The sequence below is a fragment of the Anabas testudineus genome, chromosome 3, assembly GCF_900324465.2.
Source record: "Anabas testudineus chromosome 3, fAnaTes1.2, whole genome shotgun sequence".
Classification (NCBI taxonomy): Eukaryota; Metazoa; Chordata; class Actinopteri; order Anabantiformes; family Anabantidae; genus Anabas; species Anabas testudineus.
In genome coordinates this window covers 14,122,998-14,137,259 of record NC_046612.1, presented here as the reverse complement: position 1 = coordinate 14,137,259, position 14,262 = coordinate 14,122,998, and the positions used below count along the sequence as shown (strand labels likewise).

At 36.9% G+C, this 14,262-nt stretch overlaps 1 protein-coding gene across 1 annotated transcript; it reads right to left on the bottom strand.

Annotated features, from left to right (window-relative positions):
• Positions 1-1,069: 1,069 nt before the first annotated feature.
• On the bottom strand, positions 1,070-10,179 carry LOC113174836 (mortality factor 4-like protein 1). The gene is made up of 12 exons (XM_026378991.1): positions 10,003-10,179; positions 9,536-9,582; positions 9,378-9,445; positions 9,120-9,206; positions 8,762-8,842; positions 8,550-8,575; positions 7,089-7,177; positions 6,061-6,162; positions 5,355-5,443; positions 4,581-4,753; positions 2,812-2,896; positions 1,070-1,651 (listed from the first exon to the last, which is right to left on the bottom strand). The coding sequence occupies exons 1-12, from the start codon at positions 10,040-10,042 to the stop codon at positions 1,567-1,569; spliced, it is 972 nt and encodes a 323-aa protein (XP_026234776.1). The 5' UTR covers positions 10,043-10,179; the 3' UTR covers positions 1,070-1,566.
• Between the last annotated feature and the right edge of the window lie 4,083 nt (positions 10,180-14,262).

The window sequence follows — 14,262 nt, the reverse complement described above, 5'->3', positions numbered from 1 at the left end:
TCATGGTAACAGCAATGAACACGCAGAGCGCATGCGGCATTGATTGCTCGTCATCTCCGTGCAGTGCAATAAAAGGACTTTCACAGGTTTATAAAAGCCTGTTAGGGGTTTAGTTTATGAAACAACACCTCGGTCTAAAACACTGGTTTTCCATCTCAGTCTGGCGATTAGTCGAACCAGTCCGACTTCTTTACTCCCATCTGCCATCGCTCGAGATACTGCGTGTCCATAGCAACGGGGTTACCATGGAGCTGCTGCGTGCTGCGGTTGCGTCCGTCCAGGGTGGAGGAACAAACAGCTGATGCTGAGAGTCCCCACAGTTGGTGTCAAGCTGCGTTTCCCCACGTACTCACCCAGTGTGCCCCTGTTTAGTTAGAGACGTAAATGTCTTTATATAGTCAAACGACGACTCTTGAATTAAAAATGCTCAATTTGGTTTGATTGAGTATAAAGCTGCACAAACTAGCTGTCCACGTTTTAGAGGAAGATTTAAGAACCTGATGTGTTAATCTCATCGAGTCATATTTGAGATTTGTTTTGGTCATTTAAATCTACTTTTCCTGTTTTTTTTATAATAAAATATTAGTATTAAACAGTTTTCAGAGGTGTACCTTGTCAAGGGACATTTGTATTTTGAGTATTTCAATTTTGTGTTAATTTTAATAAAATTCAGAGAGAAAATACTGTATTTTTTTATTTGACAACTTTAGTAAGCCACTAGTTTACTTACAAATTACGATTAAACACTTAATGTTAATTGTGATGGACATTTTTCTCCTCAACTGAACCAACTACAACTGTATAATGCTTCTTACAAATTAATGCAGTAATGCAGTTAGTAAGAAATATCTAATAGTTTCACATATTCCACCTTCTGATGTAGTTTGTAGTCAAGTGCTATTAAATCTATATGCATGAAAGTCTTACAAGGAATCAGTGATTATTTTCTCCCTTACTTCAGTTGTGTCTTGAAGCAACTGTAAGCACTTTCTCCATTATTTTTCATCGTCATTCATCCATAATGACACTGTTCTTTCAAGATGTGAACAAGAAAACACCGTCAGCAATGTAAAGGTTGTGTAGAAACATTTTGTTTACAAATTGATACAAATACACAAGATACAAATCCAAAACATTAACTGCTTAGTGCTGACCATACAGTATGGTCCAGCAGTAAATTGCACCTTATGTAGCAGAAGAAACACTAATAAATACACACATGCAACAATAACAAATATCTATTGGATGGAATGCACAAAAACACCAATGAGCTGCTTGTTAAATCATTTACCTTTCGACAGAGAAACATATTTTATTTTGTGCCTTTTCAAATATGTGACAGAGAAAAGTATAGCGAGACCGGCCAAAAAAAAAAAAAAAGTTAGCTCAAATATTTTGACTTCCTAACTGGGACAAGCTCCTGAGACCTTTGTGAGGGAAGTGTAACAGTTCAAGTGAAAAATCTCATCCAAGTCTGCACTCAAAAGAGTAGTAATAGTTATTTTACATGTGGTCTGGGAGAGGGTGATGGCATGCCTCAATAGCAGTCCTGTGTGCTGAGAGCTTTCACACAGCCTTGCGATGGTACTCGGGGGGTGCAACCTCATAGTCACTGGCACTGAAGAGGGTGGATGAATTTTTTACCAGGTACCTGAAGGACATGTAAAACAGTTTGTCATTGTGGAGCGAGAAAGAAATGATTATTGCTAAAGAATTGCAAAACAAGCTCAGAAGGAACAGATAATTATCACTCAGCCCTGCTTCCCGCCACATTAGAGCTTCTATCAAAGTTTGTCCATTGATAAAATCTGTTTGTCTGCATAACCATCAAGATGTGAAAAGAGAAATTCACAGATGAGTAGAGTTGGAAAAAAAGAGATATAAAGTCTGCTTCATATCAAACAAGATTAAATATATCTATTTATATGAAATTACATTTAATTAGAAAATATCAGCCAGCAATATGAATGCACAGAAAAGAAAACAACCAATTACCATTTCTAAAAACGTGTTTAAAAAGCACAGTGTTGACAGCCTTTGCCAGTAATTTGCTAAGGATGAATACAGCTATTTTAATTAGTCTGAAATGATTAATGATTAGTCACAGGTCTCTAGCCTCACAATCCAACTGAAATGACACAGACGTGGTTAATGTGGTGTCGCTCGTGCATAAATAGTATGAATGACACCGGTGAGATATTTAGGCCATGTTGGCATTCATAGCAGTGTAATTACCGAACAAAACAAAACCACTGTGAACTCACCATTTGTCAATTTTCTAGTTTGTTGACCCAATTCCAAACCACTGTAATTCTAATTTTACAGTAGCTCTTGATCATCACTGCATTTTCTTCATGTAGTGTTTCCTCACATTACTTAAACCATGTCAGAGTGAGAAAGTTCTGAAAATCAAACATAGTTTGTACTAATCCTACATGTTAGGTCATACTCCAACCACCTGAGGATCACATTTACTTCAGCCATTAAAAGTGAAAAGTAAAGTCTGCAGTGCTGTTAGGTTAGAAACACGTGTTTATGTTCTGATTTAGAATTTACTAAAATACACATGAATGATCTGCGAAATCATTTTCTATCCAAAATACCTAAACATTAGATCTGTCATAAAATGCTATTGAGAGTCAGTCTCAGCAGAAATATGTTCTGGAGTGGAAAATCGATTTCATGCCTTATGTCTTGAGGATTTGCAACAAGCCTGGCTGCACTAATATGAATGTGGACATAACATGACATTTTAGACTCAGTCAAACATGACATGGAGTCTCTGGTGGTGTGATGAGAGTTAATCCTTACTTGAGAAAATCTTGGAGGTAACTGAGCAGCAAAGCCAGACTCTTCTCGTCCAGTGGAGTGTAGGCCAGCATGGCTCCAATACGAACTGTTGGAGAAGGGACACAACGTGAGGAACGGAGCAAATCGAGACGTTTGAATGCTGTGTGAATGTAAAAAGGCTTCATACAGTTTTAAGATAAGTTCTTTACAAACACAATTTACAGCAAATATCATGCCCCAAAGACATGCATGTTAGGTTAAGTGGTGACTCCACAGGTGTGATGTCTGTCTCTATATGTAGGTCCTGTGATAGACTAGCTACATGTCCAGTGTGCACCCCGCCTCTTTCCCAATGGCAGCTGGGATAGGTTTCAGCACTCCCACGACCCTTGAGAGGACAAGCGGTTAAGATAATGGATGAACAACTAAATAAATGAAACATCCTGTCTTCTTTTCCAGGCTTCAGGCCTCAGATGATTTTTCTAGATATACTATAACCTAATGTCCTCCATGATGAAGTGAGGCTCAACAGTCGATGAAGAGTTGTGTGATTTACTCCAAATGTTATGTCACATTTCTCTTAACTATGGCATAAGATCATTAACAAAATTAAATTAATTATAGATTTTGAACAAATTAAAAATTTTAAATTAAATGCCATATTTACCAAACAGATTCCCCAATTTCACTTTTTCACATTTATGTTTTACTAATTCGGGTTCATACTGTCTCCAGACGCAGCTACGAGAGAAGCAAATATATGTACACCACGAAAACATCATATAGATCTGTTCTGATCTATATCATGACATTTTATACTCTTTAAATCCCCATATTCCTACATTTTCATAATTCAGTATGAGAGAAAAACAAGCCATCACTGATTTGCACTTTTGCTGTACTTTCCAGATTCAGCCAGAGACATCAAATAGATACTGTAGCTACCTCAGTAGAAACCAAAATTCCTACCATAACACAACACCATACACTATTTTCAGTGTATATATCAAATTACATGATAATAGTATCATTTGACACTTTAGACCATATAATTACATTTGTTAGTCCCTAGAAAAAAAAGCAAATGACAAACTGATTTATAAATCCATCGTGAGAACAATAGCATCGGTGGTGATGAGGTTACCTGAGCACGACATAAATTCATTAAGAACAATCAATGTTTTAATAGTTGACAATTAATTGAAGGTAATGTATTGTATTACGTTGCAAAAGGAACACACCTCAGTTTGACCTAATTCTCACATTTTTAATTGTCCTTCCACCACTGAGAAATACTGGAAACCCTTTTAAGTTGTAAGTAGAGTAAATGACGCATTAACCATTTCACCTGGTTACTATTGTAGAGTTTATACACTGTGTAATTTTCTACAGGAAAAGAGCAAATAGCAGTGCCCAATTTTTATGCTACCCACAATATATTGCAGCCACAGTTATTTTTCCTTCTTTAAGATGTAGACCTGGAATTATCTAAGCCTGGATAGCCCTGCTTCAAAACTTATGTTTTTCTCACAAAGACGATTATTTGATTATTATTTGAGAACAGTGAAGCCTCTTTTCAGCCTCATCAAGCACCTTTCAAATTTCTCTCATAAACACACAGTTCACATCCACAGTATGTTTTCACTCCTCCGGTTACTGGAAGAGAGATTAAGATTTTTCTAAGAATAAAAGTCATCCCTGTGTGTGAGCTGCATGCATGACGATCATCTATGGCATATGTGTGTCTGTGTGTGTGTGTGTCTTTTCACTGTGTGTCCAGGTTACCCTACCAAACAGACGCAGCAAGTGTGGAGCTCCATAAACCTGAGACATTGGCATGTCTGGGTGTTCAGCCAAAATCTCAGCATACTGTGGCCTCTCAAATTTGTAAAGAAGTTGTGTGCCCAGCATGACGTTGAAGTATTCCCGAATGCCTGCCACCACTTCGTTCACTGCATACTCCCTAAAAAGGAAGAGAAAGAGGAAAGGCACGTACTTTTTTAGGTTTCATAGAGACAGCAGAGATTGCAAATTTCACAGACTTAAAAAAAGGTGCTTGAATTAGGGATCATCATGCTTGGGGTTATTATGTTAATATTATTATGTCAGCAATAAAATCACAAACTATGATACCAGAAGATTTGACCGAGAAGGAAAATAATAAAAGTATAAATAGTATAGCATGAATTTTATTGTTTTTTACATTTAAAAATGGAATGAAAACAACGTCCAAGAAAAAAAGCTGTTTCTGAAATAAAGAACACAAATTCATCAATGAAAAATGAAAACGTGTGTGTTTCATTGCATTTGTCTATTTTTAATGTAAACAAACTCAGCAAGTTATTTTTTCTTGATGCATTGTGATGAAAGAAATGTGGATGATAAAATGCCTTTAGGAACTTCTGTAAATGGGCTGAAACATACGTTATAATAACATTACTTTAAAATTAAATACTGTAACTACTCGTGACCATTGTCTCGAGGAGCTGGACACATGCAGTGATGCTGAATACACGACACCAACCTTTGTGTTATGTTAAGCAAGTTTAAAAGTTTGTTCTTACTTATTGTCCGAGTTTCCTTTTGATTTCTTATAGTTTGCATAGTCCTCCAAGACAGTCTCTACATTCTTCTTAGCAGGCAGATGAAATAACTGTAAGCAGCAGAAAGTACATCTCTTCATCAAAAACTTTAATTTAGTCACTATCATTTACATAATTATTCAACATCACAGTGTTTCTCACTTTAAAAAGATCATTTCAAGCTTAACAGTCTCCACTTATTGTTTTCAAATTGACTGTGACATTTACAGCATTGACAGAGCTACATTTCCCTGCTTGTTGTTCCGACGGGGATGTGGCGCTCTGATGCACAGTTTGCTACTCCACCATCTATTGTCGGGAACTTTTCACAGCAAATTCTGATTCTGATGAAACCAGTGATATCACTTTTTTGTTAATGTTCCCTCAAACTGTGATAGTCTTATGTGACAGGTTTTAAAGTATAGTGTCGTATGAGCAGACAACTTTCATGACCATAACAGATGTGAAAAAAGTATTTTGATTTGATTTGATTTGAGCATTTTCTGACAAAACAGTTGTAATAAATATTTCAGATATCAACTTCTTCAAGTGATTTAATCCCTGCTTCATTCCAACATAGCATAAAACATTTGTTATTATTTGTACTATTCAATTGATCTAATATAAAATGAATGTGCACGAGTCATCATAGCTGATGTAAATTCAGTGTTATATTCAGTTTTATCACCTGTTTCTGCCGGGTGATGAGGTCCCAGTCATCGACTAGCCAGGGTTTCAGCTCCTCAGGGATCTTCACTTTCACTTCCACACGGTTGGTGAACATTTCTTCCTTTAAGCCCAATGCAAGCATACATTTTGTGTCAGAGTGCCTCACCTTCATTTAATTTAATTTAATTTAATTTTTCATCTTCTGTGGTAAAAAAACATTTCAGTTCATCATGTCTTTTACAAAGCAACATATGAGACCACATAAAAACCCACAGTCCCACAACTACTGCACCTGTGTGACAACAAAAGGATCTGTATCAAGAATAACATTTAAAGAACTGGCATTACACACATTATTGAATGCAAACTAAATGTGTGTGTAAATAAGCTGCCATGCTTAATTCAATTAATTACACAGTGTTTAACACTTTTTGCTGGTAAATGGCAGCAGGTCTCACAGAAGAAAATAATGTGGTTTTCCTTCTCTGGCTGCGACCTGCCTCCACTCTCAAATGTTTTGATGACATAAGTAATGTTATATTGTAATATTTTGTTGACACGATGTATTGTGTGGAAATCATAATTACATCTACAGCTGGCTGCACGGTGATAACATTGTCTGCTGTTTTTGAGGCAAATGCAGCCTTTGCCTTCACCTAGCCAGCACTGTATGTCAAAGTTAGAATAAGCAATCAGTAATCGCCTACTGTTCTCCACAGGGGATAATGGTCACATTTATGGACAAATTACTGACTCTTCAAACAACTTTGTGAGCCAGAAGAAATGAGAAAGAACAGGAAATGTTTTTCTTACAGCCCAAGTGTTCACACTTTGTGTGTTATGTATCATCGGGGTGTAAACTGTATCCACAGTTTTCTGAAAATATCTCTTTGAATAATCAATTATTTTGATCAACAGACAGACGTGCAGTGGTCTAAATAGTTCAAATATTTCCCAGCTTTATATGTTAACAAAATGCCAAGCTATGTAAACTGTTGGGTATGTTTTTATGGTTACCAATAATGATATTGATAATACTTTACATACACTCTCGACTGTGGGATCAACCCGAGCCCTTTTCTTCCGTGGTCCCTGAGGCGCTTCTCCACTGCTGGTACCTTCACCCGGCCCGGAGACTAGAAGACACAGGGGATACAGCTTCATTATGTAGATCTGAAAGTCATCGGTTTTCAAGTTGATTCGACAGATTATTAAAGTCTAAGCTTCTTATTGTATTCAATAGATGCACAAATTTGCCTGAATCAGGCTGTGCTCTTGACAAAATAGAAGAACAGGTATCACGCAGTGTGTTGAAAGTTATTTTTAGCTGATGAAAGTGTTTGTATGAAACAAAAGGACATGTAGCACTACTGATGTCTTTCTTCTGGTGAATTCTTTGGGTTCAGTTTAAGTGTGGCAAGAAAAAGTATTTTCTGCATTCATTTTTAAATACATGATCTAATATTCATCTAAGTATTAACAAATATAATGTACCTAAAATAATAACATTATAAAATTTACTTTATTGAGAACAACTATAAAAATCTCATAGTGCTAGTGGAAAAAGTATGTGAATCCTTGGATTTAATAACTAGTAGTTAATGACTAGTTGATAACAGTCATTTTGACTGGCCGCCCACTACTTGGTAGGGTAGCTACAGTCCCAAAGTGTCTCCATTTGTAGATTGTTTGCCGAACTGTAGAGTGGTGAATTTCTAAAGTCTTTGAAATCACTTTGTAACCCGTTCCAGCTTTATGTAAATCAACAATTCATTATCGTAGATCCTCTGAAAGCTCCTTTGGCCAGGCATGGCTCACATAAGCACATTCTTTGAGTGGTTTTTGTCAGTAAAAGTAGCTCTAGTCCACTCCTCCAAACTAATTTTCTTAACAGGACTTGAGGTATTGTAGCACCTGACGTCAGTTAGCTTTTTTGAGGTCATTATTCCAAGGGTTCACGTACTGTACTTTTCCCACTAGCACTATGAGTTTTTTTTGTTGTTCTGTAGAATTTAATTTCTGTTATTATTTTAGGCACATTATATTTGTTAATACTCTTGACTAAGATGAATGTCAGATCACATTTTATGACAAACTAATGGAGAAAACCATGAAATTTCACAAGGTTCACATACTTTTTACATAGATACTTTTTCTTACCACTGTACAAAAAAAGGTACCAACAAGTAACACAGTTTTTTTTTAGATTTCATACAAAAAGTAGCTTGTACTAAAAATACGCCACTGTGGTAATATGCACAAGGCTCACAGTAAATGCCTCAACAACAAAAATGGTAAGCAAAAACACAATTTAATAGCATACGCTGCTGTGACATCTTTACTAAAATGGTCCATTGACATTTCATTGTTACATTCATATGTCATATTCTGGTGAATAAACAAACTGCTCTTTGAGGCAGAATTGTGATTTGGGCATATTTAAATAAACCCGACTTGATTTAAAGCTACTACTAACAAAATCAATGTAATAAAATACATTTTACTTACTCTTCTGTTTTGCTTTTTTCACTTTCCTGTAATGAAATAAAGCACAATAATTACTACAACACATAATATCTGTAAGTAAAATATAAAGATGAAGATACCATGTGTACCCTGCACAGTGACAACATTCAGTGCTTACATTCATACTTATTCAATGTACTATGAATTTTCATAATTGGTTCATAGTATATTGGATTATTAGGGTAGAGACTTACAGATCAACATTTTTCTGCTGCACAGCAGCAATCTTCTTGCTTGGTGCTAACCCCCTCATCTTTCCCTCAACATAATGGTCCCTGAGGAAAGAGAACAGACAGTCAATGAATAAAAATACTCAACATGTTTTAATAGTATTTGTCCGAATACTATAAAGAGCAACATATTTAAACCTTTCAAGCAAATAATAATAAATTATGGGTAAACCTTTATTGACATGGTGCAAATACCCTTTTGTCATTGTTGTTATAAATATTTGTATGTGGGAAAACAAAGGATTTGAAATGAGGGAATTATTTTTTTTATATTTGATTATCACATAAAAACTGCATTTGTGCACAAAAAAGGTAAACTCACTGATTGGCCTTTTGAAGCTCTTTTTGTTTCGCAAGGTTGCTGTCCACATATTTGAGAACTCTGCTTTCAGGAACCCATTCATCCCAGCTGCCAATGAAAAATAGATCAAACCTTGAAATGTCATCACTATAAAACTAATAAAAAGGTCACAAACACACACACACACACTCTCAAAATTTGACAGTGGGCACAGCGGGCGGACTAAACACTCAAACACAAATACAGAAAATCTGACTGCTTTGACACCAGGCTGCTCACTTTTTGTTCCATCCGCTGTAATGAATGAAATATTTAATCTGCTTATCCTTTATGTTGATCTTTACACACTGCAAAACAAGAAAAGAAACATACCTGCGTCAATTTGCTATGTAGTTAATAATCAACGAATAACACTGAGAGGTAGTATTAAAACTAACCTTTGCCTCATAGAGCAATGGCCCATGAAAGCACAGGACTCTTTCACCTGGGAGATTAAAAACAAATGTGAGGATTGAGAAGAAAAACACCATGATACCTCAAATTACCACGACAAGCACTCGTGTAATAGCTCCATAGACTACAATTAAAGATAATAGAATAAGGACAGGCTTAGAGGTCAGCTAATAATAAAATGAAACAGCAAAAGCTAGTTAGCTAGCATAAACAACAAGCTAGCTAACAATTAGCTTAGCGCTAGCGTTCGTTTTGCACCTATAACTTTAATTTGACGTGATAAGCTTTACTGTGCGTTGATGTTGGGAGTGTTTATTCGTATTTCTGACATATTTAGCTAGTAATAAAGGCTCAGTCTCCGTCCCTGCCTGGAGACTACTAGCATCAACAACAACAACAAACCCGCCCCCTTCCAGGCGCTAAGACGCATCCATCGTTTTTCTGCACAGACCTTCTTGAAATTTAGGTTTAGGGTCCTGTTTTGGCGCCATTCACAGACTCAACTGGTCGGATCTCTGTGTGATCAAATTCGTGCATTGCCAAAGTCCATTTCTTCCAGACACAATCACCTCCGACATTGGAGCCAAAGCGACGGAGACGCCGAGAGTGGCCTGCTGCTGCCGGTCACCTGACCACCGTGACGAGCCGCAGCCGAGAGGCGTTCAGGGCTCCGCTAGAACCTCGAAAATCCAAACGTTTCTCACAGTCATGCAAAAGAGACAAAATGAGGAACTACAGAGCCTTTACACAATTAAAAGTACTGACACCCCACTGTAAAAATACTCAAGTTAACATTTAAATCATATAGAAGTAAAACTATGAAAGTATGATCAGACTCTAATTTAGGTGTCTAGTTGCACATATCTAGATTATATTAACACCTGTATAGTTAAATGTTTATGCAATATTATGAGCATGGCTTACGCAACATATACAAAGACATATCTAAACGCAGAGCATATACCTCAAGTCACCATTGGCAATATTGTCTGTGCTATATTCTGTGCAACACTGTCATGCTCTCATCTGGACCGTGTAAATCTTCTGTGCAATACATGTTTAATTCAGTAGTTTATTTGTATTTTCTATGATAGTTTTTATGATGAATTGTTTTTCTTCTTATGTCTTATGTTATCTTATACTTTGACAAAGATCCATACAGAGATATTACTACAGACACTTGCTGATGAACAAAAACAGCACAACTGCGTCATAATTTATTGTTGCCAATATCTTTTAACAAAATACAGATCTGCCAGAAGTAACCTAAACGGTCAAGTCAATGTAGTGATGGAAAAAAAGTCAATTTCTCAATGTGGTACCTCCAGAATTTAACATTACTTCAAATGTGTCGGTATAACGATTTTAAAATATATATGTAATGCAATTTTAATTTTTCACATTTACTCTCTTATATTTTAGCAAAGCACAACAAGATGTAAGATGACTTATTTTAGCTTTAGTAAACTTATATTTTTTTTCGGCATCAGAATGGAAAAAGACATTTTTGTGGCATCACTGCTCCAGTGTTTCTCAGCCTTTTCTGGCCAACGACCATATTTTTATAGGTCACAAAGTTCTCATGAACTTTGAACAAGTGAGTTGTCACACTTTTGTGTTGCATTTTTAATAGCAATGACAGATCTTCGCATGGACAAGATCATTATTCATCTTTATCAGTTTATCTCTCGTGTCCTCCTTTGCTTATTAGTAGAGGAGACACAACATGTGGCTTCAGTCTCCAAAGAAGAAATGACAGGCCTACTTAAGATTTAAGCTCTCTGTTTTTCCATGTTTTTCCATTCTAAGACAAATGAAGTAAAGTCCAGTGGGAATGATATGGAGTACCACGATGTGAAGTCAGAACGAGTGCCACTGCATCAACTGGCTTCAGTCTCCTGTAATGGATCATTACAGTATTTGTGTAAGATACTGGAAAGCCACTAGGTCCCTGCAGCCACAGCTGTCCGCTAACATCCCCAGAAGAACTAGCAAAGTATTTACATTTACATTTACATTTAGGTATTTGGTGGAGGCTATTATCCAAAGAGACATACATGGAGGTACAAAGCAAGGAGAAGAACTATAAAATAAAATGCTCTGGAAAGAGTTGCTTTAGTTTCATAGGATATAAGTGCAACTTTTTGATTTTAATAAAGGTTTTAAATAAAGATTATTGATGTGGCACTGTATGACAAAAGACAAAACAGTCATTATACATGTACCATGTCAGAAAGGCGAAGAAATATCTGAAAGACAACTGGTACCTTTTCATGTAAAATAACGTACATGTCTATGTACATGTTTTTCAGAAGCATTTTTCAGCATGAAAATGTGCAAAAAAAAACAAAACACCATACTGTGCTTTATATAGTGTTAATAAGTAATACAACAAAATATAATCTGATATTTAGGAGCAGTTTTAACATATGGACCTGTGAAGGTTAAGTAAAAAGATGGATGCAATTAAACACAATGAGTAAATGTAGCTACGACCTTCTCCACAAAGGAAACAGCTTTTTGTGTTTTATTGAAGATGAATCGCTCTGTATCTGCCCACATCATACTTAAGAAGCCTGACTTCAGCTCAGTGTTTGAGAATGTATATTTATCATCAACAACACATTGAAGGACTGAATGTTCTCTGTGCAGCTTGATGAGCCACAACTACACAAAAAATGATCACTAACACAGACTAATTTGCTGTGACAGAAATGGAAAGTATCGTCATCTTGTGATGAGCCATCTCTCCAAACTAAATATATTTCATTTAATAGAACAGACTGGACTGTCACACAAACTAGCCGAACACAACAACCACTCAAAAGTTGGACCCTCTGTCTCCTTTACTTCTTTTTTTTTAGTTTTTATTATTATTATTATTATTATTATTTTATTAATACCAAAGACAATGAAATTATGGCAGAACAAATATGAAATGATGTAGTCAACAAAAAACTGTTAAATAACCAAGAACATATTTTATATTTCCAATTTTTGATAGCCACCTTTTGCTTTGATGACAATGTTGCAGAGTCATGATGTCGTCACCTGTGTTTTTCCACTTTTATTTAGAAGATTTCACGACACTTCCTAAAGTCACCTTTAGTTTGCCGGATTGTCTGCACTCGTCTACTGAATCACCTCTCCAGCCTTGATCTCTCAGCGTACAGTTGTTTTCTGGCGACTTTGACTCCTGCCTGTTCTGACCCTCCTCTGCCTGAACCCATGTATGACTGTAAATCAGTTTCTGATTATTCTCCTGCACTGTCTCTGGATCTTTAACCTTGTTTTCCTCTGGCCCCTCTGCATGACTGACCCCTCTCTGGTTTCAGACCTCTGCTCTGTGTCTGGACTTTGTTTTCTGGATTCTGGTTCTCTGGCCTGCACTGACTGTGTTTTTGTGGAGGATTGTATCTCTGTTTTGACTCCTCTGTCCCATGCCTGTGTACTTGTTTGACTCCTTTAATACGTGTCTCTCTCCGCCCACGGGGCCACCATCTTCTTTCCGCTTCCTCTTGTGCCACACTCTCAGCCCCCTCGGTGTCCTCTGGCCTCTGCTCTCCACAGCCTTTGCACTCGCTCCCCAGACTGGGCCCCATCGTCTGCACCTGGACATGAGTTCCTTTAATTACCTATGTTTAACTCTTTGTGGTTACTAACCTGTGTACTCACCTGTGTCTCCCTGGTAGATCCTGCCCCAGATCCACCTACTGGTTCGAAAGTCCTGGTGCGTGGCCCTGGTCCCACGGTCTCCACACTACCATCCCCTTTCTGCTTTTGGTGCAATAAAACCTAACTAAGTGTCTCAGGCTGTGGAGTACTTGTTGGAGGCTTTTTCTTCAGCCTCCAGTCCAACTCAATCCAAACCACCTCAGTTGGAGTCAGATTGGGTGATTGTAGAGGCCAGGTCATCTGATGCCGCACTTCATCATTCGCCGTCTTGGACAAATGGCTCTTAGAATACCCAGAGGTGTGTTTGGGGTCATTGTCTCAAGAAACTTGGAAATCAAGACATCCCCGAGTTCTGAGTCTCTGGAAAAGAAAAGTGTGGTTAAGAGCAGCTAAGTGCAGTATGCAACCCAAATATAGAGACGAGTGGAACATTTTCACAATCAAACCAAGTTTCATCAGTAATAAGTGGCCGGAGAAAGCCTGATGGAAGTTGAACACCTGTGGTTTCATGATTCATACTGTTTGGTACGGGGCAGATAAATTGTGTTTCCTGTGGTTCTCTTCTTTCAGTGTTGGACAGTTTCCTGTGTGGTTCTGATTCTCAGATAATTTACAGTCAGTGTTATTTACAAAAAGTGCCCATTTACTAAAAGAATTGTTACAAAAGTAAGTCCAGTTTCAGCTTTCTGCATCTACTCACCTTAATATCAAAGGGAAGTCTGTACAGTTTACTCCAGTATATGATAAATACTGTGACAAATGACAAAACATATAATTTAAATAAATGCACTATAAAAATGTAATTAGTGGTTTTCAAAGTTTGGTGAAAGATGGTTCATTTAAATGGCTACTTGAGACACGAGAGGTACTCTTATTCAGTATTTCACAATAAAATGGAAATATTTAAGTATAAAGTATCAGTTTAAGTATAAGTAGAAGTATCTAACTGTATATAAATCCATCCCAAGCAGTTACATCGTTAAAATGCTGCTTGTACTGAATGATTCAAGAGAGCAATCAGTCTCAAAAATAAATA

Coding starts and splice junctions, on each gene's coding strand:
- LOC113174836 (XM_026378991.1), bottom strand. CDS start 10,042: ATGGCGCCAAAACAGGACCCTAAACCTAAATTTCAAGAAG. Junction 9,583..10,002: donor TAAACCTAAATTTCAAGAAG/GTCTGTGCAGAA, acceptor TTAATCTCCCAG/GTGAAAGAGTCCTGTGCTTT. Junction 2,897..4,580: donor ACACTTGCTGCGTCTGTTTG/GTAGGGTAACCT, acceptor CTTCTCCAACAG/TTCGTATTGGAGCCATGCTG.